At 45.8% G+C, this 26,731-nt stretch overlaps 1 protein-coding gene across 2 annotated transcripts in view; it reads left to right on the top strand.

The window, feature by feature from the left end:
- col5a1 (procollagen, type V, alpha 1) overlaps window positions 1–26,731 on the top strand; it is a 76,387-nt gene that overhangs the window by 17,141 nt on the left and 32,515 nt on the right. For both annotated transcript variants that reach the window (XM_071924047.2, XM_071924046.2), the window contains exons 2-12: window positions 571–738; window positions 7,684–7,897; window positions 8,499–8,661; window positions 18,933–19,064; window positions 20,235–20,345; window positions 20,559–20,981; window positions 21,149–21,694; window positions 21,825–21,881; window positions 23,881–23,922; window positions 24,575–24,637; window positions 24,788–24,862. In XM_071924047.2, coding sequence (XP_071780148.2) covers window positions 571–738; window positions 7,684–7,897; window positions 8,499–8,661; window positions 18,933–19,064; window positions 20,235–20,345; window positions 20,559–20,981; window positions 21,149–21,694; window positions 21,825–21,881; window positions 23,881–23,922; window positions 24,575–24,637; window positions 24,788–24,862 — 1,994 coding nt within the window. The remainder of the gene's footprint in view (window positions 1–570; window positions 739–7,683; window positions 7,898–8,498; window positions 8,662–18,932; window positions 19,065–20,234; window positions 20,346–20,558; window positions 20,982–21,148; window positions 21,695–21,824; window positions 21,882–23,880; window positions 23,923–24,574; window positions 24,638–24,787; window positions 24,863–26,731) is intronic.

Genomic DNA, 26,731 nt, shown 5'->3' with positions numbered 1-26,731 from the left:
GTTTGGCCTGCAAGTGTGCGGTCCAGGGTCAAACCCCATGTCACACAGTTCTGACCCAGTGTGCTTCTGCGGTGGCCTGGTTACAGTCGGGACGACCGGCCTGAAAGTGTGCTAATTGTACGCTTGTGGCCAGAGGGAGGCAGCGGTAGATTTAGCATTGTAGAGAAATGGATGGAAGGATGGGCTTTGCTGCATCTATAACCCATTATCATGGTGATCTATAAATGGGCATCTCTGTTTAGTGTGCCTAAATGGACAATTAAAATCTTTCCTGAGCCACAGCGGCGAAATGTCCTACTGAGTAACTAGTACTCATGAGTCAGCAACAGAAAGAAAATAGAAGGAAAGGTCATAAAATGGGCATAATTATGGCTAACTTAACATGCAGAGGTATAAGATATAAGACCATGCCTATAACTTGTGTTGTACAACATGCTTTAGGGACTGTAAATGTATTGCGCGCTATGGGCAGTATGGGCTTTATACTGTGAGAAATCTGAGAGACAAATTTCTCAATTCAAAACCGTTTATCTAAATCTTTTTTTCTCTACCTCTCTTTTCTCTCTGCAGTGGAACCAGCGGACCTCTTGAAGATTTTAGATTTTCACAGTTTACCCGAGGGTGTTTCGAAAACGACGGGTTTGTGCTCACATAGGAAGTCAACACAAGGACCTGATGTGGCCTACAGAGTAACCAAAGATGCCCAGCTCAGCGCCCCCACCAAACAGCTGTATCCAGGTGAGTAGCTAACCGATGCTGAAGACACTAGATCTCTCTCTGGACCTCTAAACGCTAATGCAACCTTCTCTTTTCCTGTTCACTTTCCACCTCAAACCTTCAACCTCAAACCCGCTTTGTCCCCTTCTAATGTTGTGGTTTTATGATATACTCTTACAGGTGTAGCGGCATGTCCGAGATGCTCCGTAACCGTCTTACAGGTTGTTTCTGTGACCTAAGGGTCTTGACTTCGGGGCAACTCTATGACCTTTCACCCCAGGTCATAGTAAAGTAGAGATGTAATGTTTTAACATGACTGGAAAGTAATATGTCTGTCCTCCCACTCGGCCTGTCCCTTTCCTACCCCTCCAGGTAGCTATTTTAATGGCTATCATGATTGATGTCACCTGTATCGTTGAGTTATGGTAGCACAGGCTGGGTATGTCACATCTGCTATTTCACCTCTAAACACCCTTCTCTCTCTCTCTCTCTCTCTCTCTCTCTCACTCAAACACATACAGTATGTATACATCTCTAACTCTAATTCTTGGTCCTGTAAAGGGAGAGACACAGAGAGAGAGAGAGAGACAGAGAGAGAGAGAGAGAGAGAGAGACAGAGAGAGAGACAGACAGAGTCCATCACCTCTGGACACTTCTGGATTGTCTGGAGACTGAGCTAGTCCTGTTTCTCATTCAAACCCACTCGAAAAGTCGAGGAGAAACAAAGAAGAAAAGAAACTCACAAGCAGTGAGTCATGCTAATTCCCCCCTTATTAAAAAATCTCACACACCAATTCCATGAGAAATCCAGCCCAGTAATATGGAGGAGGAGCTGGAGGATGGAAAAGCAGTGAAAAAAAGGGGGGTGAAAGGGAGGGAAGTCTGGGGTTCCACTTTTTCCTTGTTCTATTGTGCTGACGTGGCTCTGGGTTACGGCTCTGTGGTGCACAGCAGAACTTTCCTCTCTTTCTCCTCCCTCTCCAACAATCTTTCCTCTCCTCGCTTTTCTTCCTCCCGCTCTCTTTTATTTTCCCTCTCGCTTCATAATTTATCCCTCTACCATTTCTCCTCGACTGCTGCTGCTGTCTCGCAGTGTTTTCTCCCTCTCTGTTGTTATCTTTGTGTCTCACTCCTGTCTGGCTCTAGATTGTTCTGAGAGGGACATGCTAAGCACTTTCCTCTGTGCGCCGCCTTATTTATTTATTTACTTACACTGCAGAAATTCAGAGCCATAATTTTGTGACCCAGACACTCAATTTCAGCGGAATGTGTTTCCCTGCAGCTCGAAGAATCTCCAAAATACAATAATCAGGGAAAGTAGTAAGAAAAGCAAAAGAGAGTATAGTCGCGGTATAGTTGCTGAGAAGTAGGAGAGACAGAGAAATAAACCTTGTGAGTTAAGCTGACACACAATTCAGATTGGGGTGACAGCCCTATCATAATATATCTCTCATGTATTCTGGGCCTCTCGGAGGTTGTCCTGGCCTTAGTGGACCTTTGATCCACGTCGTGGCTCTTCTTATGGGCTTAAGGCAGAGCCACAGGACTCCTGCAGCCTGCATGTCCTCTCATGCACTCCAATCACACCAGCACTGTTGACTTTGAACTACTATGAGAGCAGAGCCAACATGAGGCTCTGTTTAGATACACATACTATAATTATGCATATGCTAGATCATCCAAAATGACAGTCTGCATAATATAAAACAACGTGGAGGACTTCATAATAGGCACCACATAGTCCCAATATACAAACAGAGTAACTATCTGTCTGTGTCTTGAAGGCCTTAGAAACTAGTAGTCGTGTCTGCGATGTGTTCCCCTAGTTGGCTGCACTCTCACCTCGACATTGGATGTACAGCTAATATATTCCAGAAGCCAGCTAAACTTATGAGATCATTTTGTCCATTTCTTTTTTTCCCCATAACTAAGTTTGACTTTGTTCCAAAGCCCGGAGGTGGAAAAGACCTAAATTATCAGCACATACATTTATAAAATGCCCATGAACACACATATAGAAATACACAGACTTACTAACAACATGCACACTTCGTTATGGTTATGATCTTGGTAATAAACCACACTAGCTCTGATTGGGAACATGTTGGCCCATGACCCCATAACCACAGACAGGCTATGATGATGTGTTGGAAAAGAACAAGTGCAGACATGCAATCATTAGGCAAACATGTGGAAGGGATGATTCATTTGAAACCTCTGAGAAACTGAAAACAGAAGAGTCCTTATGGTTACTCCTCCTCACCTTCACGGCGCGGATGAGGACTGGAGAAATAGGCCAGTGAGGCAGTTGGCTTCCTCCGACATTTGGACCACACACTTCCCATGTCTGAATGGCCTATACAGATTTAGTGACGCTGTGAGTCTTAGATGAAAATCGGAGAAGTTGCGTGTCTGCGCACATATGTACCAGTCACAGTGTCCACACAAATGTTCTTCATATTCCAACAGCCACAGACTTCTGGCCGTGGCTCTGACAATTTGGGAAGTTATGTAGAGGTTTTTGCTCACCCTTGCCTATTTTGTTTGCCACAACGAACAACCGCCAACATCAGCACAAACAGCAAGGAAAGAATGATGCAGCCACTCTCACCTTTTCCCTCCCTCCCTGAATGGGGTGAGCTTTGAGTTGGCATTCTTCCTCGTGGTCTGGACTGCTGTGGCTGGATGGTGCCGTTCACTTAGGGCCCTCTACCGTACAGTACAGCTGAGATTCAAAGGGCTAAGCTAAAATCACAAGCCGTAGAAAGCAATAATACTGCTGTGTCTGCACAGATGGTTCAGGAGTGACAGATATTCTGTTTTCCCCTTACCTTACAAAGCATGACGCACTTTTCCCTTGAGTCCTACCTTTTCCATTAGGGCCACTTGCAAACAGGGCCACTCACATACTGTATGTACAATACATATCAGTCTTGCTCTCTGTCATTATGTGTCCCTCTTTGTCTCTGTTTCTACGGTGGCCGACGGGTGCAAACGCTGTACAACGGCGCAAAGCAATTGCATAAGGAGAAACGCACTGCAACTTGTACACACACACAACAACACAAACAATGTCAATTCAGAAACACATACGAACATCCAATGCAAATACAACGGAAATGTGCTGCAAATTAAGAAATGCACTGCAGATGCCACAGCAAATACATTAACAGGAAATGTGCTGCAAATTTAAAAATGATGCAAAGTCAAAAACACATGCAAACTACGAAAACAAACGCAATAGAAAAACGCTGCATATCCAGTCAACACAACGGAAGTAGCCTAGAGGAATAGTTTGATTTTCAACACGAGAGAGTAAGACTGAGTTTGTTCTGTAAGTGGGAAGAAGAACTATTGAATAAAGAAACGACATAGGTAAACTTTTTTTTTTTTATTTGGCCAGCTAACGATAGCTACTCTCTTACTCTCTTTCTCTCTCGTGGTCGAAAATCAACCTATTCCACTTTCCCATACTCCCCTGGAGGCCTGCAGTGTTTTTCTGTTGCATTTGTTTTTCGTGGTTTGGTGTGTTTTTGTTTCGCTTGTTTCGTGTTAATGTATTTGCTTTGGCATTCTGCAGCGCGTTTCTTCATTTGTGGTTGTATTTGCTTTGGATTTTTTGTACGTGTTGTTTGAATTTGCATTGTTTGTGCAGTTGCAGTGTTTCTCTCTTTCCGCACACCCACAAACCTGCAGCACCGTGCAATCCCATTGGAATGCTGCTCGTCTCACACGGAAGAGCGGATTTGGACACAACGATGACTGAATGACCAATTATATTACAGAAGGCTTTCTACCCCATTTACCTGGATGCATACACACTGACAGATGGCACAGCGGATCAGTCAAAGTGCTGGCATGACTCCTGCCCCCTTCCCTGGCTCTGGAGGGTTTCTTAGGGATTCTGTAAGGTTTGGTACATCCAGGAGAATGAATGAAGAGCAGATGTCAGGAGTTAGACAGAGAAGTATGCCAGCACAGCGAAAGTGGAGACAGGGTGGCAAACCACTCTCTCTACCCCCTTTAACCAGTAACTAAAGCCCAGGGCTATTAACTCTAATAGTTCTCCCACAGACCTGTCCAAGGAAAAACAAAATACTGCCTGTGGAATTAGCTATACCATACTTCGAGGGTGAAAACGTTTGATTCGACTCACTCGTTGTGCGTGCCAGTTCTGACTCAGTTGATCAAAATAAAAGGTCACTTTAATTGCTTATTTAAGTAGGAGGAAAATGATGAGTTGTTCCTGATTGGCTGGTTGAGATGTCTTTGAGTCCCTGGCTTTCCCAGATCTTTTTTGGTCTGACACTGACGATGGTGCTGCCAGTGTAAACTCCAGTAGTACTGGCTCCACAGCCATTCCATTCCCACCATGTCCAGACACACACTCTTTCTCTCTCTCACACACACACACATACACACTAAATGAGGAATGAAGTATCTCTCATCTGGTGGCCCAGAGTAGCGGTTTGAGAGACACATTCCAGAGCAACCCGAGATCCTCTGAGCCACCCCCCTCCCACCTTGCTATTAGGACCTAAGGAGAGAGTGAGGAGGAATGGACACTGACACAAGAGAATGCTCATTTTTTTCTTTTTTTTCCTCTCGCTTCCTCAATTTTCTTTTCTGTTTACCTCCACCCTCCTCTTCTGAGGTGCTGCTGGTCGGGGCGTCATGATGGAGGTTCTCTCAGGGCATCTTAGTCCCCATAGTGATGGCAGGGTCAAAGGTCAAGCTGGGTGAAGCTTGGGAGGAGAGGAGACAGCGCACAAATGAAACATCACAGAGATAAATGCATAAATGAGAACGCTTGCTGTGGAAGAGCGACTTAAACTTCAGAGAAAATGGCAATTGGTCCACCCCGAAAAGGAACACTTTGAATTTGAACGTTGGACTCTATCGTTCTTCTCCTCCCCCGCTCCCACTTCTTTCTTCTGTGCCATGGAGTCCCTTTCACCCCTGAGCCAACCCTTGACCTCAACACAAACAGCCTGTCCCGAGCCAGCGCTGACTCATTGTCTCTGGGCCAGACGTGGCTCATGCATAACCGGATGTAGGGGCAAACTTTCACTCCCCAGGTTTCTTTTCTCTTGTCCAAATTTGTCCTAATTTCTGTAACTCTTACTTATATCTTATCTCATTCTTATCTCACTCTGCTCACCAGTGTCTTTATACATCTACACCCTGTACTGAACTCCTCCATAGGGTTGTCTGAGGTCTCTCTCGCTCCCCTCCCTCTTTCTCATGCTCTCTCTCTCCCTCCAGCTCTCTGCCTTACATCGTCCCGCCGAAGCATCTGTCAGTCAAAGCGGTGCCTCTCATTCGGTGCCAAGCTGAATTCCTGAGGAGGCACACGGCCGAGGCATGTGCTCTCCGCATGATGTGATTAGATGCCTGGCATTAATGAAGGAAAGATAGGAGATAGAGAAAGGGCAGATAGACAGGAAGGCAGGCAGACACACAGATGCAGACTGACTGACAGACAATGAAAAGAAGAAAGGAGAGGAAGCGGAGAATGGCAGATGATGGCAAAACCAGACTTTCCATCAGTGACTGGAGCTCCTTTCCCTTCTGTCCCTCCTCCTTTCTTCCTTTCCTCCCTCCCTTTCTTTTCTTCCCTTCTCTCCTCCAGTGTCTGTTCCCAACCTCAGGCTCCAGACCTCGGCACTGCTTTCCCGCTGAGGCGTCTTTGCCTCCGCAGCTTCTGATTGGCTACCTAAAACGTAGACACTCTAATTTAGCATTTCCAGGCAGCTCCGCCTGTCTCCCATTATTTGGGAAATGGTGGCGGAGCAGGGGGTTCGATGGCTGCATGAGGTGCTACAAAACCACTGCGACCACAAGCCCCACTTCTCTTTTCCGGTCTCCTGGAAAGATTGGCACATACTGAACAGTTAGTCGCTACTGGAATCCAAGTGGTTACTTTGCTTATGTTAAAACTAATCCAGTTAGCCACGTCTGGCTATAACAATGGTAGATTCAATATAGACAGATTTTCTGAAGATCCCTTTTCCGAACTCTAAAATATCGGAAGATCTGCTTACCTGAAGTGACGTGAGTCTGACCTGCATATGTGAGAGCGCCGGTGTTCTTGGACGGTTGGAAAGCCCGCCCCCTTGCTGGGGTCTTGACAGTGTCTCACAAGGCTTTGCTCTCGGGGCATCTGTTTGGCAGATGTAGCCCACTCTAACAAAATGGAGGAAAGAGTTCAGTAGGCTTCAGACACTGCAGACACTTCCTTTTCATTTCTCTGTTTCTGCACCTTTTGTGGCTTTGTTTTTGTTCAAATGTCCCTATATTGTCCCCTTCCACTGCATCTGTGTCTTTAACACTCTCTCCTGTAAAAGTTTTCACTCTCTCCTCCTATTTCCTCTTCTCCATCCCTCTGTTGGAGCGCCTCGGCGTCTGCTAGATCGATCAGCTGTGGGAGAGGAGAGCAGTGGGGAGGCGGGGTTTGGAGGGTAGCTCTGCAAAGTCTCCCAGGATCACATGCTCTTGTCATTACCCTTTTCATCCTGTGCTGCACTGGGAATGCTCCACTTTCCACTCCTGCTTCTCCCTCTTGTTTTTTCTCCGACAGACCTCTACTCTGCTATCCTTCCTTCCAGATTTACTCCTATCCTGTTTGGTTTTGGGCAGAGGTACCATTCTAGAAATGGCCGGTGTTTTCTTTAGTTGCTCCAAGCCCGTCTCCCCATGTCTTCCAATGTTAATTATCCCTATCTGTTATTGTAACATTCGTTTGCGTTAGAAAAATCTAATATCTCACTCAGCCAGTAACAACATCCAGTAGACTTACTGCGCCCTCTTGACACTGAAGAGTACAATTTATTCCTCAAGATAATATTAACATTACAACATCCTGAATACAAATCTAGTGTTTCATTCTTTTTATGATGACGAGCGTAAACTGCTATTTATAACCTCTCTCTCTCTCTCTCTCCAACCTGCCATTGGTTCTGCCAGGTGATGTGTTCCCGGAGGACTTTTCCATCTTGGCCACAGTGAAGCCTAAGAAGGGCAGCCAGTCCTTCCTGATGTCTGTGTACAACGAGCAGGGCATCCAGCAGCTCGGACTGGAAGTGGGTCGCTCTCCCGTCTTCCTGTACGAGGACCACACAGGCAAGCCCAGCCCCGAGGACTACCCCCTCTTCAGAGGAGTCAACCTAGCTGACGGAAAGTACGTGCGTCCCAGGCACCTGTTGTTTGCTCTGTGCAACAGTTGGCTCAGCTGACATCCATCAATCTCTTACCGCAATTGCACAGTACATGAGTGTCAGACTGCATCAGTCCATGTTACGCTGATATCAGACCTGGGCTCTGCTTTTTGTTTATGCATCTTCCTCTCTAATCAGAGAACAGGTGGATGTGTGTTAGTCTTTGATGAGGTTGTTTGTTGCATCTGTAGGTGGTTTAGTGTGTTGGCACCTGAACCAGGTGTCCCTTTATTGGTGATTGTTATTCCTATCTGCCGATCTGTGACATGTTATCAAATCCATCACTTGCCAGTATTTATAGTTTGTGAGATTTAATCCCTCGTACTTTTTATATAGTGCAGGTCACCGTAGTGTACTCAAATGCATAGCTTTTTCCTGCAATCACAGTGTATAAATCCATTTACATCGCCACTATACAAGAAGAATAGAGTGAAATAGAGTAGAATATATTTGAATTTCAAGGAGAAGCTGGACACAAAAGGTTGTCCTTAGCCTGTTAGCAGTTTGTAAGCGAGCGGCTTGTAACCCAGTATGTGTGTGAACTAACCTCACCTCCCCTTCCAGGTGGCATCGAGTGGCCATCAGTGTGCACAAGCAGACCATCACCCTCATTCTGGACTGTAAAAAGAAGACCACCCAGAAGCTGCTCCGAAGCCCCCACCCCATCATCGACACCAAAGGAATTGTAGTGTTTGGAACTAGAATACTTGATGAAGAGGTCTTTGAGGTAGGCGTTATGACTCCTTATCTCTATTTCATCTACAGATTCTTTATTTTATCAAATACCCTAAGGTATCAGAGACATTAATTAGAAGAGGATTCATTGGACCTTTTAATCTTCCCCAGTTTTTAACCGTCCTGCTGTTGGTTCTGAACCTCTGAGTGACCTTTGTTGGTCAACTCTGCGTCTATTGTCGGTATTTCACCACTTGTTGTGGTTCAATGAGCAGCTAAAACCTATTAGACGAATTGTTAATTTTCTCTCTTTAGATCCCTGCGTTTGTCAGAATGTGCTGCTACGTTTCTGTTTAACAAGTGGTGACAGATAGTGAAGATTCTCATTATGAGAACGAGGGCTTCGCCCCCTCTCTTCTGCTCTTTTTATCCTCCCTTAAGCAAAGCTTTGTGGTGGGAGATGAAAAATTGATGTTAATCAGTCTACTGACAGCAAGCCCCCTGGGGCTTATCAAACCCGGAGATACCTGATATGCATCTCAACATGAAATACTTTTTTGTTGTTTTGAACTCAGACGGGAGAATCAGGAAAAAAGAAAGTTATATTGATCTTAGATAAGATAAATCCCAAGTAACCTAAAGGAAGGAAAAAAGCAAGCTGGTGTGGACATTTGTGGCTGAGCTGCTCTTAAACATGAACCCTGTGAAGGATACATGATGCATGCTCACGCACGCGCTCACACACACACACACACACACACACACACACAGGCACAAGGAATAGTGTTGTCTTTGTCCTGTCAGAGTTGTGCTTGTATAAAGGGGGATTAGTCTGTGAGGCTGAGGCCCTCAATAATAATTAGTAACAGAGGCTGACTGATGTGACTGATGCTGAGCCAGCTGACCTTTGACCTCTCTGCTGCTCAACGGGAACAGACAATAAGAAAGAATTATGACATCACTCCCCCTGCGATCCCCAAAGTGGGGCTGCCAAGCCATAGGAGAGATGGATATATGATGTGATATAAAACTAAAACTAAAATTCACTTCATGCAACCCCTCTTCCAAAGCCATTTCATATGCCGTATAAATGACAAATGATCATCCAAATCCCTGTATTTCAAGTAATAGACGCACTGCAGATGTTTTCTTCCATAGGAGTGTTACATGTGGTTCATGGGCGAAGTAGGACAAAGTAAAGCTGTGTTTTATATTACATGGGTTTAATTTCACATTTTTTTGTGAAATTGTTGACTTGAAATCTTAAATGAGGCATGAATGCAGTTTTGGCATTGTGTGTGTGCGTGTGTGTGTGTGTGTGTGTCTGAGAGAGTTTTATATACACACACACAGAGTGTGTGTGTGTATTCCCCACTGTACTCCTAATGGCCACTGGTAAATTCCTCCAGTTGACATCACCAGAAGCTGAATTCATTCATTTGGTAAGGTTGTAATTCTCCTCTAATTTAGTTGTGGCCGGTAGCCTACTTATCAACAGATTGAGGTGATGTAGGAACAATTTAAATCATATCCAGCTATCACAGCCACAGTAATAGGCCACTCGTTACCGTGGGAACAGACAGATATTTTGTCAGTGATGTTTAAAGTCCTCCTGCTGTGTGTCTGCCAGTTGGGAGACAGGACAGGCTCCAGTGCTTGCAGAAAATGGAAAATATGCCACATAGTTTCCAAATTATGCTCATGCTGCACTCCTTTCTCCCCTTACTCCCTTCTCCCCTCCATAGTTTAGTCTGATCCCGTGTTGACTTTTGCCAAAGGCAGTTACCACCAAAAGGTGGTGAGCATGAAAACACAGAAAAACATATTTGATTTCAGTGGCAGGCCGTTTAATTCAGTTGAGTCAAGAGCCTGCAATTTCCAGTTGATTTTCTTAGAAAAGCAGCATGTAAAAGGGTAAATAGAGAGAAGTAGCACTATGGTGCTTGTGAACTATAAAATTAAGATTGCTCTTTTTGACAGATTGATTCGATTTCTCCTGAATTGATTTCCATGCATGATAAGGAAGATTATTAACAAAGGGACTACAGTAAAAAAGAAAAAGAAAAAAAAAGAGATAAATCAGTGTTGAGAGGCAGTAAAACATCAAGCGTATACTTAAACACAGAGGAGAAGAGGGCGAGAGAATGTGGCTTATCACAACTTCAATCATGGCAGTGTGTGTGTCTCGCTGTGAATTACAGTGACTGATGTGTTTTATCTGCCTGTAAAGAGACTGAGCCTTTTCTTTACATACAGCAGTCAGGAGGAAAGTAGTACTTATGCTCAAGCGGTTTGTGGTTTGGTTTCTGACATGGTTATTGTGGTCCCAGAGAGAGAGTGTCTATCTCGCATAAGTACCATAATGTGTAGACTATATGTGAGTATAGTGAGTAGCGTGTATCAATAAAGATTACGTAGGTAATTAAGGAGCTGATTATGTAACCAGGCAGGTATTTTACCTGGTAATCGTTTATGACCTATCCCAAATGAAATTGTAATTACACCTTTATACGACTGCTTCTGGTTTAATACCATTATCCTGAGCTTTAGTGATAGCATGTTTCTTCATGCCAGTGTACATGGGTGTTAAGGGCATGTGTGTGTTTGTAGGGTATTTATATATCAGTGTTGTGCAGAAGGTAGCGCCTGCTTGACAGTGTGCATCTGCAGACAGTGCTGTCTGTGTGCAGACAGCACTGTTTCCCAGTGAGCGTGCCAAGAAAAACGGTAGATAATTTAAGGCCCGTCGCTGGGCTGGAATCAACATTATGTGGAATAAATGGCTGTGGCTAGTCTGAGGGAACACAGACGGGCCAGGTTGGCTGCTCAGCCTCTCTCAGGAGGTAATCTGCACGGGACCGGGGTGGGGGGGGGGGGGGTTGTTGGCTTTGCAAAGACAGTGGTACAGTCTAGCCATCCATTGTCTCTGGCATAGACTGCTGCTAAACAGCCAGGCAGAGCTAGAGTACCCATGTTGGCTGGGACTGTGTATGAATGTGTGTGAGCGTGCCGTTTACCTTTTGTCACACAAAGACATAAATCAACCATATCAGACAGGTGGAGGAGAATAATTCAGAGCCAGTTTTTAGTGTTGGGTAAAAATGGTACAGGGGTGCACGGTAGAGATTGTGAGGAGAGTGGAAGCTGTAGCAGTAGGTCGGGGTAGGGGAGCCAAAACATTGGGTCAGACGCTGGAAAGAATGAGGAGTTCTCTCCCCGCTGATGTCAACCTTTGAACGGCAGCCACATGACATCATCCAGAGGTTTCCATGGTAGCCGCTGATAGGCTGTCCCGGGGCTGATGGGCCGGACAAGGAGGAGAGGAGGGAACACGATAAGTGAGGGACGAGAGGCAAGGAAGGGTGATGAGCTTGAGATGAAGAGGGTTGAGGTTAAGAATAATGGGGGATTAGGGATGGAATGAAAGGCATACTGATAAAAGTAGGCAGGGGAGTGCAAGTTAGATGAGAGAAAGGAGGGGGTGGGGGTGGGGGGGTGATGGAGGGTTGGAGCACGGCTGGGATGAGGCGAGGTGTGGGACTTGCTGTGGAAGCACCCAGAGCCAGGAAAAAGCAGTAAAAAACAGGAACACATGGGCTTGATGCTCGTTAAGGGCTTAAATATTGTGAAGCCATGACAGCTTTTACATGTCCTGTTTCCTCTTCTTCGCTTGAGGCTTTTTCTGCAATTATCCTGCCATTTATTAAGCTGCTCCCCCTCTTTAGAATTCAGACACTTAAGTCATTTAAGGTAAAGATGTGTGAAAAGTTTTCACCTTCAGAGGCTCTTCCCACTCACAGCTTGACTATTCCTAAGCACATGTACTTGTGACGGAAACCTGACGCCATTTTCCATATCCAGGTTTTCCACATTCAGAATCCCATTTGGTGCCATTTGGCTCAGTTTCCATGCTAGTTGTCAAATGGGTACGGATGATGTTACCAGGCCTCTGCCGTGCTTCTCCTTTATTGTTTGTCTATTATTAGCTGCGCTCATCTAGTTTTAGCAAAGCGTCTGAAACAGTGGCTCCACAGTTTAAAATATGAAAACTGTCCAGCACATGAGTCACTCTGTATTTCACCAACACTATGAATGCACCTGGACTCTTTGGTTTTTGTTGTGAAAACCCCTTTCAGGTGTCTGAAAGAAGTAACAGGTCTAAAACGGACGTTGAATGGATGGATAATGGCCTCTCTCATCAGCCCCATTAGAGGAGACTTGGAAAGGTCAGCTGCTCTGCTTGGGCCTTGATGACAAATCTGGCACAAAAACACGAAGGGGCATTAATAGTGTCATGGGAGTTACATGAGGCTATGAGGCCAAACATGCCCTCAGACAGACTTGTCTGAGGCATCAGTCATCAGTGGTAATAGTGTGTTTTAGGTTCAAGTGGAGGGCTTTCTGTTGTGCTTTCCATGGGCTCGGCATCTATGATAATGTTTTCACTTTTGAACAGTGCATTGTGTCTAAAAATGTACACCCATAAAATGCCTCAGGTGTTTATGCTTTATGTACAGTCTCTTCTTTCTGGATGGGACTCTGAAGTGACTGTGAACTTCCAAAGCCTGTGATGGATTGAATCTCAATGTTAGAGTCTATACTTGTATATTATTGTAGTCACATTTGCCTGTAGCACCATGTCCGTGGTACATGACATGGTTCAGTTTCAGAACATACTAACGCCATACATTTTGGGCTGTGGAATGGGACTTGAACTTCGATAGCCCCGGGGAAGATAGAGTTTCCACCGTGGATAATTAAAAGAATTTCTCTAACTCGTGTCAGATGTTTGTGTTTCGCCCCCTTTATCCCCTCCGTTATTTCTTAACTGTGTCAGCAAGCCCCCGAAATGTGCCCTCAGCACTTTTTATGTAGATTTCAGCAAATGGCCAAGCCAAACATTCACAGAGTCCACCTCTGTGAGGTGAGGCGAGCCGCCCTGGCTCCCATTAGCCTAAAGAACAGGGGAATGGGAATACAGCCGCCCATGGGATTAAATCTCATACGGGGGGGAGAGATGGGGGGGGGGGGGGTTGAGAGAGAAGACCTAGAAAGGATCCAGAAACAGGGCAGGAGCAAAGAGGCCGCAGGGTGAGGGAGTGGGCACGGTGCTGTGTAGTGGATAAGTGGGGTGGCAGACCTGCCTGTTGCTCTTGGCAGCTGACCTGAGCGCTGGGATCCAGCTACAGTCTGGAGAGGAAAGTGTATGTGGCTGAAAATGTACTTGATGTCTGGTAAGGTCTTAATTCTCTGAATTTGTTGGTGTGGCATTTGTGTGCGTATGTATATGTTTATGTGTGTGTATGTGTGTGTGCACGAGTGTGTATGTGTATTTCTTGATACTTGTATGCCTATGTGTTTGTGCATGTATATATATATATATATGTGTGTGAATGTGTATGTCTATGTGTGTGTGTGTGCGTGTTGATTTATGGCTCCAGTGCAGCGAGCTGACCTCTGCAGTGTGTTGTTTGGTTTTTGTGGTCAGGCTGGAGAATGCCCAGGCTCTGGGCCTGTGAGTGTGCTGGTGTGGGCTGGCACTGGGACCAAGGCCTGGCTCTGAGCTCAGGGGCGACTGTGTAAATACGTTGTGAAAGCAGCTCGGTTTGAATGCAGCCAGAGTTTGGACCTCCCAGAGTCCTGCCCTGCTCTGCGGAGCCCTCCTACCCTTTCTCTCTACTGACATACGACCAGGCAAAAAGACTGGGTTTTTCTTCCTTTAAGCTGCTGTGTAAGGGTGCTGTGCTGTGTTGAAAGGCAAAACACAGCCATTATCAGGTGTCGCTGGGGATATGGAGCAGTAATGACCGTGGGTGTGTGCTGTGTGTATTTCCTGCCTACTCTAAGCCATGAGGGTGTCACTTTCACAGGACCCTGAGCTCACCCATCTCGAGTCGATCAGCAGGGGGTCGCCTGACGTCACTTCAAGACCCTGCTCTAATCAAAACAAGCCTTTCCTGGGGTTCCATTCACCTCATGCTTGAAGTGTGCGTGTGTGTGTGTGTGTGCGCGCGCGTGTGTATGCATGCATGCATGTATGTGTCATTGTGTGTATGTGTGTGTGTCTGTGTGTGTGTGTGTGTGTGTGTGTGTGAGAGAGAGAGTGTGTGTCTGTATGTGTGTGTGTGTGTGTGTGTGTGTGTGTGCTAGAGAAAGAGAGAAAAAGAGTGAGACAAGGAGGATGTCTGCAATACGTGTTGTGTGTGAGAGAGAGAGAGAGAGAGAGAAGGAGAGCAAGAGACAGACAGAGAGAGAAAGAGAAAGATAAAGAGTATAGATTTTTTTTTTTTCTCCCTCTAATTCATGAATTGTTTACTCCATTCATTGTCTGTTCATAATGTAATGATTTTGAAACCTCACCAATATTCCTCTCCATTCCATGCACCATATCTTTTAAATCAGAGCAGGGAACACAATGAACCCAGTCCACCCTGCATGATTATGGGTCAGGTTCAGAAGGAGACAGTTTTTTGGCTTCACGCTCACTAGAACACTCTCCTGCCCCCACCTGGACACAACCTGAACAGCAATGACTACAGTAATGTGTGGGTGCCAAATGTGTGGGTGAGGTTCAGAAAAAATGAGAGCCAAAAAAGTCATGGCTGACAGTAAAACACAGATACAGTAGGTGAGTATTAGAGTATTGTAAAGCCTTGATGAAGTGTGTCTGCTTCTGCACAGCTGTAATCTACAGTCCTTCAATCAGACTTGCATGTGCATGTGCATGCATGCACATACACAAACACAAACACACACACACATATATATATACATAAGTCTCCTCAGCAGTTTCTATAACATGCAGTATGTGAGGTGAGGTTGGCCATAGCTCATAGCCACAGGCAATGGATTTTCCACTGGAGCTTGACACGGAGAGAGCATTGGCCAGGAGCGAGGTCATATTTCAGCTTAGACCAGGGAGATGCTGACAGCGGCAGGCCTGTTATTGTCTGAAAACCCTGCCTTAAGCACCACTCTGATGTGCCACATGATGTTCTAGAGTGAAAAATGTCGCTGTCCCCTCTCAAATAGGAACGTCTGATTGCACGTCTCTTATCGTTCCCCCAGGGGTTTGGGCGTGATTCCGTGATAACTGTTTTTTCCTCTGGTGTGTCTCTGTGCGGTTGTGGGCTGGGTGGTGTTTGTGTGTGTGTGCATGCGTGTCGTATGTACCCATGTGATATACAGTACATTTTTGTCTATGTGTGTGTGTCACACATGTGTCTGAGCTTCCGTTGATGTGACCGTGCTTGTGCATGATTGAGGTGAGGATGGAGAAAAGCGCTGTCTCCCTCTAAGCTATAATTTCCTGTTCTTTTTATGTATCGGGGTTGGGGTTAACCAAACGCCTCGTCATGATGCAGCCTTATCAAACACCGAATCCCTGACTCTGCATTTAATTGCTGTGCAGCATCCCCTCTTATAAAACACATAGAGAAGTTGATCTAATGTAATGCAGAAAAACCCATGCATTAATGGGTAGCTGGACTGGAGTGACCGTTCAGTGCCAAGTCCTATATGAGAAATTTAAGATTAGCATACACCTGGGGTACAGTATAGGAATAAGCACCGCCTCCCTACATCTGTAAAACAGCAGCTTATGCAACACTTGGCGAGGTGCGGCATGTGACGTGTGGCAGAGAGACCAACTCTAGCTCAAAGAAAGGAAATCAGAACCAGCTTTAGCGGTCGCCACGGTGGATCTAGCCTTTGACAATAGTTTTACTGTGAGGGTGTGCCACTTTCATGGGAACACCACATGCCTTAAATCACTGTAGAGGTGATCTAGAATTTCATGCTGGAGAATGAAATGGCAGTAATCTGTGTCATAAAAGTCATAAAACAAAAGAAGAAGAAGTGCAAACGGAATAATTTGCAGAGCAGTTGCAGCTCTACTTTGAATGTTCGAAAAAAGACAAAGCTTAGCAAAAAGTTTGTTTCTAATCATTTTTTTCTCCAGCCTGTCCATCTGCAGTTGGTTTTGTGCACAAAACCAACTGCAGTTCAGTGTTTCTCTTTTTATAGCCTAGCACTTTTAACATTGAGTAAAACCTCAGACAGCTGGACCTGGTTGTGCTGAACGGCCCGGCACAACTCAGCACCGCTCAACTCAGGTCTACATTCTCTATCCAGCTCCCTCTCACCCTCTTTCCCCCCCACATGCCTTTGGCTATAGAGTTACTACAATCAAACACAGCCATCAGCTTTTCCAGCCTTATAACGGCACATTTCTTTCAAAGCTTGCACACGCCTCTCTCTCTTCCTCTCTCTCTCTCTCTCTCTCTCTCTCTCTTTGCATGTGTGTGTACGTGTGTGTACATGTCACACATCATTAAACATATTCTGCGGTGATATTCTCAGCGCTCCGAGGGTGTTCTCATTAATGCTTAGGTGTATGATTAAGTATCTCGTCTGGGTAAAATCAGGATCACACCACTTGTGGTCAGGATCTACCCTGGGATTCCTCCTGCTGCTGTGGGAGAAGGAGGGGGGGGGGGGGGACCAGGAGGAGAATGGTATGCGAATAAGAAAGCAGTTGCAATCCTTCAGACTTAGTTTCTCTATATAGCTGTCTTGTTGTGTAGAGGGTTTATTCCTCACTGAATGTGACCTCATTTCAAACACTGAAATCCCATCATCCCCTCTCGGCGCAGCTGTGACACACAGACTTGCCAGGATGAGGGAGAGGCAGGCTGTCAAACTGATACCAAGTCCAGCCCCCCTATGGATGCTCGTTTTAGACAAAGCTTTCAAACGGCTCAAAAGTACAAATGGCTCAGAGACCTTCCATCGCAAACAATTATGGCTATCAAATGAATGCCTGTGTTCAAATTTAGATCTTTCAATGTCAAAGCAAAGTTTCCTGGGAACTTTGAGCTCACGGCCGGGAGAGCTGTGTAATGGCTACACCAGCAGCTCTACTGTCTTGGAGGAAGTTTTGGGATTTGTTTTCCTGCATCCACCATAAACCCCAGTGATAGCATGAGCCAAGAAACAGAGCAGGAAACATCTTCTCCTGGAGTGTTTTGCAAGGACAAGAGGATTATTAAAGGATCGGAGACAGGGAGTTCTATGCGGTATGTTCAAGTGTACTAGTGAGTGGAATTAGTATTCCTCAATGAACTGTCACTGGTTAGACCACAAATGAAATCCATGTCTGTTAGTCAGAAGAGAGAGCTATGCATGGAGAATCGCAGTTGGAAGGACTTACTGAGGGATTTCAGACTTTTGGCAAGAGGACATAATTAAAAACACTTCATGCTCTGTGGAAATCTATTCCCATAGTAGACAGTTTGTGTAGTTTCAAGATACTCGTAGCACTGAAAATATATTTGTATCAACTAAGTTGACACTATATTTGATCCATGTGGAATGACATCATTGGATTTGGAAGGGTGATCGGGACATGTTTGGATTGATACAATACAGTGTTTTCGGTGCTGTAAGCTTTCTATCCAGAAACATGTGGCAAACACACACACCCAGCTCCCTATGCAGCCTGGGGATCCTTCTGAGCCTTTCTCCTCTTTTCTCTCTCTCCTTCTTGTTCTCTCTTGCTCGTTTTCTGTCTGTCTCCATTATATATCTGCCTTGAGTTTTCTCTTTCTTTCACTCTCTCCCTTCCCTTTCGATACCACTTCTGCTACTGCTCACCGCTTCCACCAACCCCACCCCCCACCCCCCCCACACCCCTCAACCCCCACTCCCACCCCCACCCTCTATCCCCACCCCTATCCCATGTACTCGCCTCTGTAAGTCAAATGGCTCCGGTGAGATATGTGTGTATGTGCAGGTCTGCTCACGTCCTCCGCGTTACACACGCTAAGCAGATCCATTTGTCTTACATGATGAGCTTGAAGGCAAAATCACTCATTTCCCATTCTGAACTGGCCAGGGTTTATGTGTGCTGTGAAAATAAAGACAAACTGTGTGTGTGTGTGTGCGCTACTATTAAATCAGTTATTCCATGTTCTCTTGTCAGCCCAGACTCTTCTCTATAAGCTGTTTGTGTCACATTCTGGTGCTCGGCTCTGATGCGACGTGACACTGTTGGACCCGGGACAGAGTTCTTGGTCATCTAGTCGCCCTTCCGTTCCCCCTGACTTGACCTACTTTCAGGACGTGCTTGTTCTGCGTGAGACAATGTTGCGCACAGATGTTTTCCCTCATCTTTTATTTGTTTACATACGTTCATTCTTGCCTCAGGGTCGCTGAGTGTGGGACTCCTATGTCAGTGTAGTGTGCTTTGCTTGTTTGTTTACATCCATAACAACTTCCCGTGTTCAGCGAGCCTCATGACTTCCTGTTTCTTGTGGTTTCCAGGGCGACATCCAGCAGCTAATGATTGTAGCAGACCACCGCGCTGCTTATGATTACTGTGAGCACTACAGCCCCGATTGTGAAGTGGCCATTCCCGACCAGCCGCAGAACCAGGACCCCAACACAGACGAATATGTGAGTGCCTTGATCTTTTCGACTTTAATTTCATCTGCTCATTTCTGTTTTTTACCACTCTAATATGTCCGTATTTACTCGTAACTCTAGGCATTTTCAGAAACAATAACATAGTGGCTGACTCATGACTAGGAGCAATTATTGCATTTTTATGTGGATTTTTTCTAATTATTCAGAGACAGCTGCATTCAGAGGTCACTATTAGGACATTGTAGGGGCTTTCAATGGAGACAACCACCAAATCCTCTCATGGCTGACATACTCTACTCAATTAAGTTAATTTCCCATAATCCGTAATTGTCTCTAATACCCTAATCAGATCTTGGTTGGATCTAATGCCGAAAAGTCTAATGCGAATGCTTGGCTGATGGAAAAGAGTTGCACTCTGCCAGAGGAAAGTGCTGACTGAAGAGAAAAAGCTTATCATGCTATGCAGTTAGTTAATGATATGCAGGAATGATGCGGTGCCTGCCTAAGCCTGCATCCCTATACAGTACCATTTTCCACACTGAATACCAAGTATTCAGTGTCTTTACAACACTGACGCAGGTAAAGATGCGTCAGTGCTACAAGGCGGACGGGAATGTTTTCAGCATGTTACGTGCACAACCACTGTCATTTCTATTAACAGATGAAAGTGATGATCTTAACCTTTGCTTGGGAAATAATCGATCATGCATGCATCTGAGCATATTTCAAATTCCTTTCAATCATTGTGCCAGTACATCAAAATGGCCAACCCACCACCAACCTCTTCCTCTCGACCTCTCCTGTGTCCCGGGGCCTGTCAATATGCCTAGTGGGTCCACAGAAAACTTCCGCTGTCTTTTAAAGGTGTGACAGACTCATTTAGAAGGCAGTGGAAAAGTGATTTGTCATTCAGTTGTAACAAGTTGCAACAGAGAGATACAGCACTGCGAAGGTTGTGGGGAGTGGGAAGGACAAGGGGCAGCGTTCCTGTGTCTTCTGATCAATGACTGATCTTTGGCACGTGAACCCAGCCGGCATCTCATCCAGATGACTGATGTAGCAATAACAGCACAGTAGCACAGATTTAATGCCTCATGTTTTTAATCATCAACAACAATATAAATCTTTGTCTCTCTCTTTCTCTCTCTCTTTCTCTTCCTCTCTCTCTTTCTCTCTCAATGTTATGTTTATTTCCTATAGAACACAGAGGAGGACAGCTACTACTATGAATACCCTTACTATGAGGACATGGAAGGCAAGCCTTATGAATCAACCCCTGAAGCTGAGGAGACAACCGCGAAAGAAGTCAAGGTAGCCTCTTGGTCACTCTCGGTCTGATCTATGCTAGTCCAAACATTCTAAGTTTCAAATGGACTCTCTCCATTAATGTGGAAATCTTCTTCCTCAACGTATCTCTCTATGCATATTTCTTATTGTTCTGAAAAGCACTAAAATGACCAAAATCATTAGCGGTCGAAAGCTATGCAAGAATTGTTGTTGACCAGTGGTTGCTATGCCTCGCAGGTGACCGGAGGAGACGAGGTGGTCACCACGGTGAAGGAAGTTGTGACTAACGCCAGGGGTGGCGCTGCCGGTGCCGAGGGCAAAGTGGTGACCTCCATCTCCACTGGCTCGTCGTCCGGCTCGTCTAGCAGCTCTGCGGTGGGCTCTGCAGGTACTGCCAATGCTGGAGGTGACGCCTACGGGGAGGAGACCAGCCCTTATGACAGCTATGACACTTACGGCAACTACGAGACCTACTACGACGAGTCCACAGCAGCGCCCGACACCTCTCGCCGCGTCACCATCAGCAGCACGGGCACTGGGGGCGAGCTGGACTTGGGGCTTGGGTCAAAGATCGACCTGGCCACAGGGGGCGAGATCGATAGCAGGGTCATCACCACTGGAGGAGGAACGTCAATCACCATGACAAGCAACAAAACCTCAGTAAGTAACCGCACTAGCACTTAATTGTTGTTGGTGTGACTGGTCGGTCTCGCAGAAGCTGTATATTGAAAAAAATTGCTGTGTATCCTTAGAATCAATGAATCCCACGTTCCTATAAGGTTTTATCCCATAGTGTTGCAGCTTTATAACTAAATCTGTCTTTATAGGTGGGAGGCTCCTACGATGACGGCTACGGCGATGGATATGAATATGGCGAGGAAGGCCATTACACCATTGGTGGAGGAGGCAGCAGCAGCAGCAGTACAGTTCACTTGGGTGGTGGAGGAGGCAGTAGCACCAGCACTGTCATCAGTGGTGGTGGAGGAGGCGGTGGCGGTGGCAGCAGCAGCAGTACAGTTCACCTTGGTGGTGGAGGAAGCAGTAGCAGCAGCAGTACCATCACCGTCGGGGGCGGGTCTGCTGGAGGAGATTCTGTGTCTGTAGGAGGTGGTTCTGTCACTGGAGGAGGATCTTCCAGTGCTGGAGGCGGATCGGCCAGCGCCGGGGCCGGAGCCGGGGGGTCCGTCGCCACAGGAAAGGGCCTGGGTGTGGACGGCGAGGGGGACTACACGGATCTGGACGGATTCAAGGAGGAGCACATCACCGACTATGGAGATATGGACCAGGACCTGTATGATGCCTATGGCGACCTGGATTATGGAGACAAAGGGGGCAAAGTGCTGCCTGCTGAGACCGATGAGTATTACGGACAGGTGAAAAATAATGGAAGGACATACTGCCAAAGACATGATCATGAAGATGAGGAGGATAGGATGATGAGGATGAGGGTGATGAAGAGGAGGGGGCTGATATTATGTTTGTGTCTGTGTGTTTGGTGTGTAGGTTGATGGAGCTCGCGGTGAGAAGGGACAGAAGGGAGAGCCTGCTGTTATTGAGCCTGTGAGTATCATTATTTGAACAACAGATTTGAGCAACAGATGTAGGCAGCGTGTGCCTGTGTGTGTATGGGAGTGTGTGGATGTTTATATCTGAGAGTACATATGTGTGATCCACATCTAAACACAACCCATCCCTCAACTCTGACTGAGAATCCTGTGGCCAAACACACTGGTTAGGTCTCACTGGGGCTTACCAGACCCCTCCTGCAGTATCCTTGGGCAAGGCCCCACTCCTGGCTGGTCATCAGGACTACAGCATAAACATTTGGAGAATGGCCATGCAAGGATTGTCAATGATCTCTAAACACAATGTGGGCCAGGGTAAACACAAGGGGAGATGGAGGAAGGGAGGGAATACAGGGAGAAGCTAAGGGAGCGAGAAATCGCTCAAAGACTTTCCTGCCTTCTTGCAAACCACCTCAGATTTGTCTGAAGTCCTAGCAGGTGGAGTCGATTCATCTACTCACACATGCACAGGTACCAGTGTGAAGATGAGGATGACTCGTATATATTTGCCAGAAAAATGTATCGGACATGGTCGCAGAATCCCAAATACCTGAAGAAATCCCATTTTTCTGGTGATTTCCTCGAAAGGATTTCCTGTATCGTATAGCCTCCATCTCCAACACAGCTACAGCTGGCTCACTTCAAACAAATGTCACCGGGCTCTGCTCAGTAAACATGCCTGTGTGACTGAGTGTTTCCATGTTTATGTGTGAGAGAGTAAAGGAGGGTGTGTGTAAGAGAGACCACCTCTCGGAAGGCAGTGCGTGTGTCTGTGCTCATGTGGACATACACACTACCACCCAGTATTGGCCTGTTGGCTATCTCTCTTGCACAGATTGTAAACAAGCAAAAAGCAGAGACACCACTCCAATTCCCCACCCCCACAATACTGATGCCGACCCATCTCCTAGATGTCTCCACACACACACACACACACACATACACACACAGGCACGTGCACACACAAACTTTTCTATCTTGATGATCAGCCACTAAGCCTGGGTCAAACATCTAAGCCCATACATCTCAGAACCATCAGCTGTTTGTGGGGCACCTATCATCACTGTAATCATGCTCTCTCTTTCTCTCTCTCTCTCTCTCTCTCTCTCTCTCTCCCTCTCTCGCTCTCGCCATGACCTGAGGACTGTCAAAGACCAGTTGAAGTCGTTTTACTCCAAAAACACCATTGAAGGAGCTTAGAGCGAAGGGCTCGTGGGTTGATGGAAAAATGCTGAAATCACATGATTCAATAGGTTTGGATATTGTGTGGGTTTCTGTCCCCACAACAAAGCGAAAGAAGAAGAAACCAAAATGTCACCGCAATAGCAAACAAACAAAGAGAAATCTCTGTAGCCACCGAGCTACAACAATGCATCTGTAGTGTGAGTCAGTGCCAGTGCTGACTCCACACAAAGCTGAGATGGCCCGCTGTTTTTGACTGTAGGGATATATGGTAGAAATACAGATTCTTAAAGAAATTATTCCATACAGGAGAAGCTCCCATGGGATATATTTCAAAGAATAGACAATTTCCCTGGTTATATGTTACATGTCAGATCTGATTGGCCCATGTGGATGAATTCACATCCTCTTCCTGTCCCATCAGTAGTTCCCTTGGCTTGTTCTGCCTCTCAGAGAGAGCACTTCAGGGCATGTTGCCTCTGTGTTGCCTCCTATCATTCACCCTCCTGTTCCCCCTAGATCAATTGCCAGCAGAATTGAAATGACAGGCAGGAATTTACATTAAGACTCTCAGATGGAAAGCTGATATGCAGCTGTGTCGGGACACGTATGCATGTGCACATCATGCCTCAGCCGCAACTATCTATGAATGGACACAATGCATTTTAAAACACCATCATGGCTATGCTTGTGAGCATATCTGCGTACCACACACATGTAAATACACACACAGCTTATGAATGAGCCTGTGAGAGTAAACAGAGGTGACTCTAGTGGTATCTGATGAGTGTTTATGTGCTTGTGTGTTTCAGGGAATGCTGGTGGAGGGTCCGCCTGGGCCTGAAGGGCCAACAGTAAGTCAACCTGTCTCAAATTCTCTCTGTCACTGTGTCTGTCTCTCTTTCTCTTGTCCTCCCTCCCTCTTGCTCACTCTGGCATTACTCTTTGCAATCTCGGTGGATCAATAAAAGCCCCCATGCTTCTTATATTATGTTTCTCCTGTGGGGTTTTGGAAGGAATATTCTAAGTTCAGTGCTTTCCCAGTGGAGTGAGTGTAACCGAAAAAGAAAAAAAAAAAAGAACAAGAAAAAAACGATTGAGAAGCGCAAAAGCACAAGTGTGATTCTTGCAGAGCTGAATCCTAAAGCAAAGGGAGTGGCAGAACAGTCCCCCCGGAGAGATATGGACTTGCCCAGATGTTTAAGGAGTTAATTATTTATTTAGACAGATTTTTTTCTGACACGCTTGCTCTTGACACCCTGGAGATGGGAGTCCCGTAGAAAGCAACCATTTAAGCACTGAGCTATAGACAAATACAGAGGGGCCCACAAAAGATTTACAGCTGATCTGCTGAACAACTGAACATTGCCTCATACATTCCTTTCCACCATGTGTGAGCATTTTGCAAGATATAGGGTGGAACGTTTAGTCAAGTGAATTTGAATATTGCTTTTGTGTCGTGTTATGTATGTATGAGGGTCTAATGGCATCTTTTGTTTAAAATAGGGTCTCCCTGGACCCCCAGGTGCTTCTGGCCCACCAGGCAGCTCTGGAGATTCTGGAGAGAGGGTGAGTAGAGACAGTCTCCATCAAGACATGGCAAAGTAATAAGCAGCTGGTATCTGTCACACTAAACGTTTGAGCTATAGAGATATGGACCATAACCACACCTCTGTCTGTGTGTGTGTGTGTGTTTGTGTGTGTCTTTCTGTGTCTAAGGGTCCTACTGGTCGCCCTGGTCTTCCTGGTGCTGATGGTCTGCCAGGACCCCCTGGAACTGTCCTGATGCTGCCTGTAAGTTGATTAAATTATTGCTTATCTTGTAAAATAGCAAAAAAAAAAATCTCAGTTTTCATGTTTACTCCACCTTAAATCACCCTTCTGCGTTATGCCCACTGACTCCTACTCCAGCTGGCTCTATGTTTTGTGTGTCATGCTTGAAGCCAAGTATGATATATGTGTTTCTGTGTTATCAATAACTCGGACAAGAGGTTTACACAATCCAGTGGAATGTAGGGAGTTTCCTTTGAAACGCTTCTCCTTGATGGACCTGTCCCTCACCGTGTGTTGTAATGCAAATCTGTACTCTAGCATCCCCTTGTGGATCCTATTAGTAACAGAGGCAGCCCCCTACAGCAGTGATCATCCCTAATGATCATCCTCTCCTTCTGTCACTTTGGACTCCATAAACCTTTACCTACATTATCATAGGACCCTCTCCCCCATCATAGACCTAACTGCTTCCACATTTAAGTGAAAGTTATCAGGTGGGCTTCCAGGAAGACATTTGACCTCAGACGGGAAGCAAAGCAATGCTGTCACTAACTTTTTTAGTTTCTTCTTCTCCTACTTCTTGGTAAATAGCTAGCGCTGCTGCTATTAGCCCTGATTAGTTGTGCAGATGTGTGGTTGTGGTTTCAGGGGTCCACAGAGCCGTCTGGGAGAGCCATGTGGCAGGCTCTGTCTGGACAGGAACTCAACCGGTCTGGTGTATCCACTGGCGAAAAGCTCTCCTTGAAATCTGATCCTCGAGCTCCAGCCCTAATGAGAAACATGCATTGTTGTTTTACCGTTGTTAGCAAGCACCAGAGGGTTTTTGTCTTTTAGTTGTTCTGCACTCAAAGTGGGGAGTCAACACAAGGTTAAACCCCGTAGTCTAGCCCTGTGTTTTTTCTTAAAACTCCCAGTTACATCTTTCCACTAGTGATGTGTCCTCTTTCTCCATTTTCCTCCGGGCATGACAGGATCTAATCTGTCATGAGCTCAAGAAACCCTTGCAGTCCTCAATTGGATGTGAACAGAACATTTTGTTCAAGGCTTGATGCAGAGGAATGCCAGTTAAGCACTGAGTATTAGAGAGGGATAGAGAGCAAGCGTGAAAAGGATGGAGAGAGAAACATAGTCAAAGGAAAGAATCAAAGACAAACAAGCAGGCTGGCAGACAGACAAAGAAGCAACAGCATACGTTTGAGAGGAACTGAGATTGCAAAGAGAAGGGCCAATACATTATCACACTCAGCAGAAACCTAGACTGAAAAGTTGATGGGGTTTGTGCAATAGTTGTGAAAAGTTTCTGCTCTAGAGAGGTTTGGTTTATGTTGTGTGAGCTGCAGTAGATCTGACTCAGCCCTGTAGTCCATGTTCTGAAACAACTGTTTGTATTTTGCTTCCTGGTAACAATGTTACTGTGATGGTGAAATCCTGCCCAGTATTTCACAGTTGTGTTGTTATGCATCTGTAAAGCAGCCGACACTCAGCCTCCTGAGGACTGTGCTATGTAACCCAACCCAAGATGCCTGGCAGAAACAGCTCTATGTTGCACCACATGCTTGGTTATTCACCTATGGTGCAATACTCACTTATCACCACTAGATGCCAGTAGAGGTCATGAGGCTTCTTGCTTAGCAGCACAGCCTTCGATGGTGTTGGTTTGGCAGCTGGAAGCTGATGCTTAGTTCAAGATCTGTTGCATAGTTTGAAGACAGGTACACTGTTCTAAATAAATGTTAAGGATATTTTTTTTTGTCTTAGGCATCAATAAATGGACTGAAAGATTTATTCTGCTGCCAGCACTTCATCCAGTTGCCTCATTTTTCTTTGATTTTTCATTTGTGTTTTGGCAATGCCTGCTGTGCACTGGGATCAACTTTACTGGAGTGCTGT

Source organism: Centroberyx gerrardi, chromosome 2, assembly GCF_048128805.1.
Source record: "Centroberyx gerrardi isolate f3 chromosome 2, fCenGer3.hap1.cur.20231027, whole genome shotgun sequence".
NCBI classification, from domain to species: domain Eukaryota; kingdom Metazoa; phylum Chordata; class Actinopteri; order Beryciformes; family Berycidae; genus Centroberyx; species Centroberyx gerrardi.
This window is presented reverse-complemented; position numbering and strand designations above follow the sequence as displayed.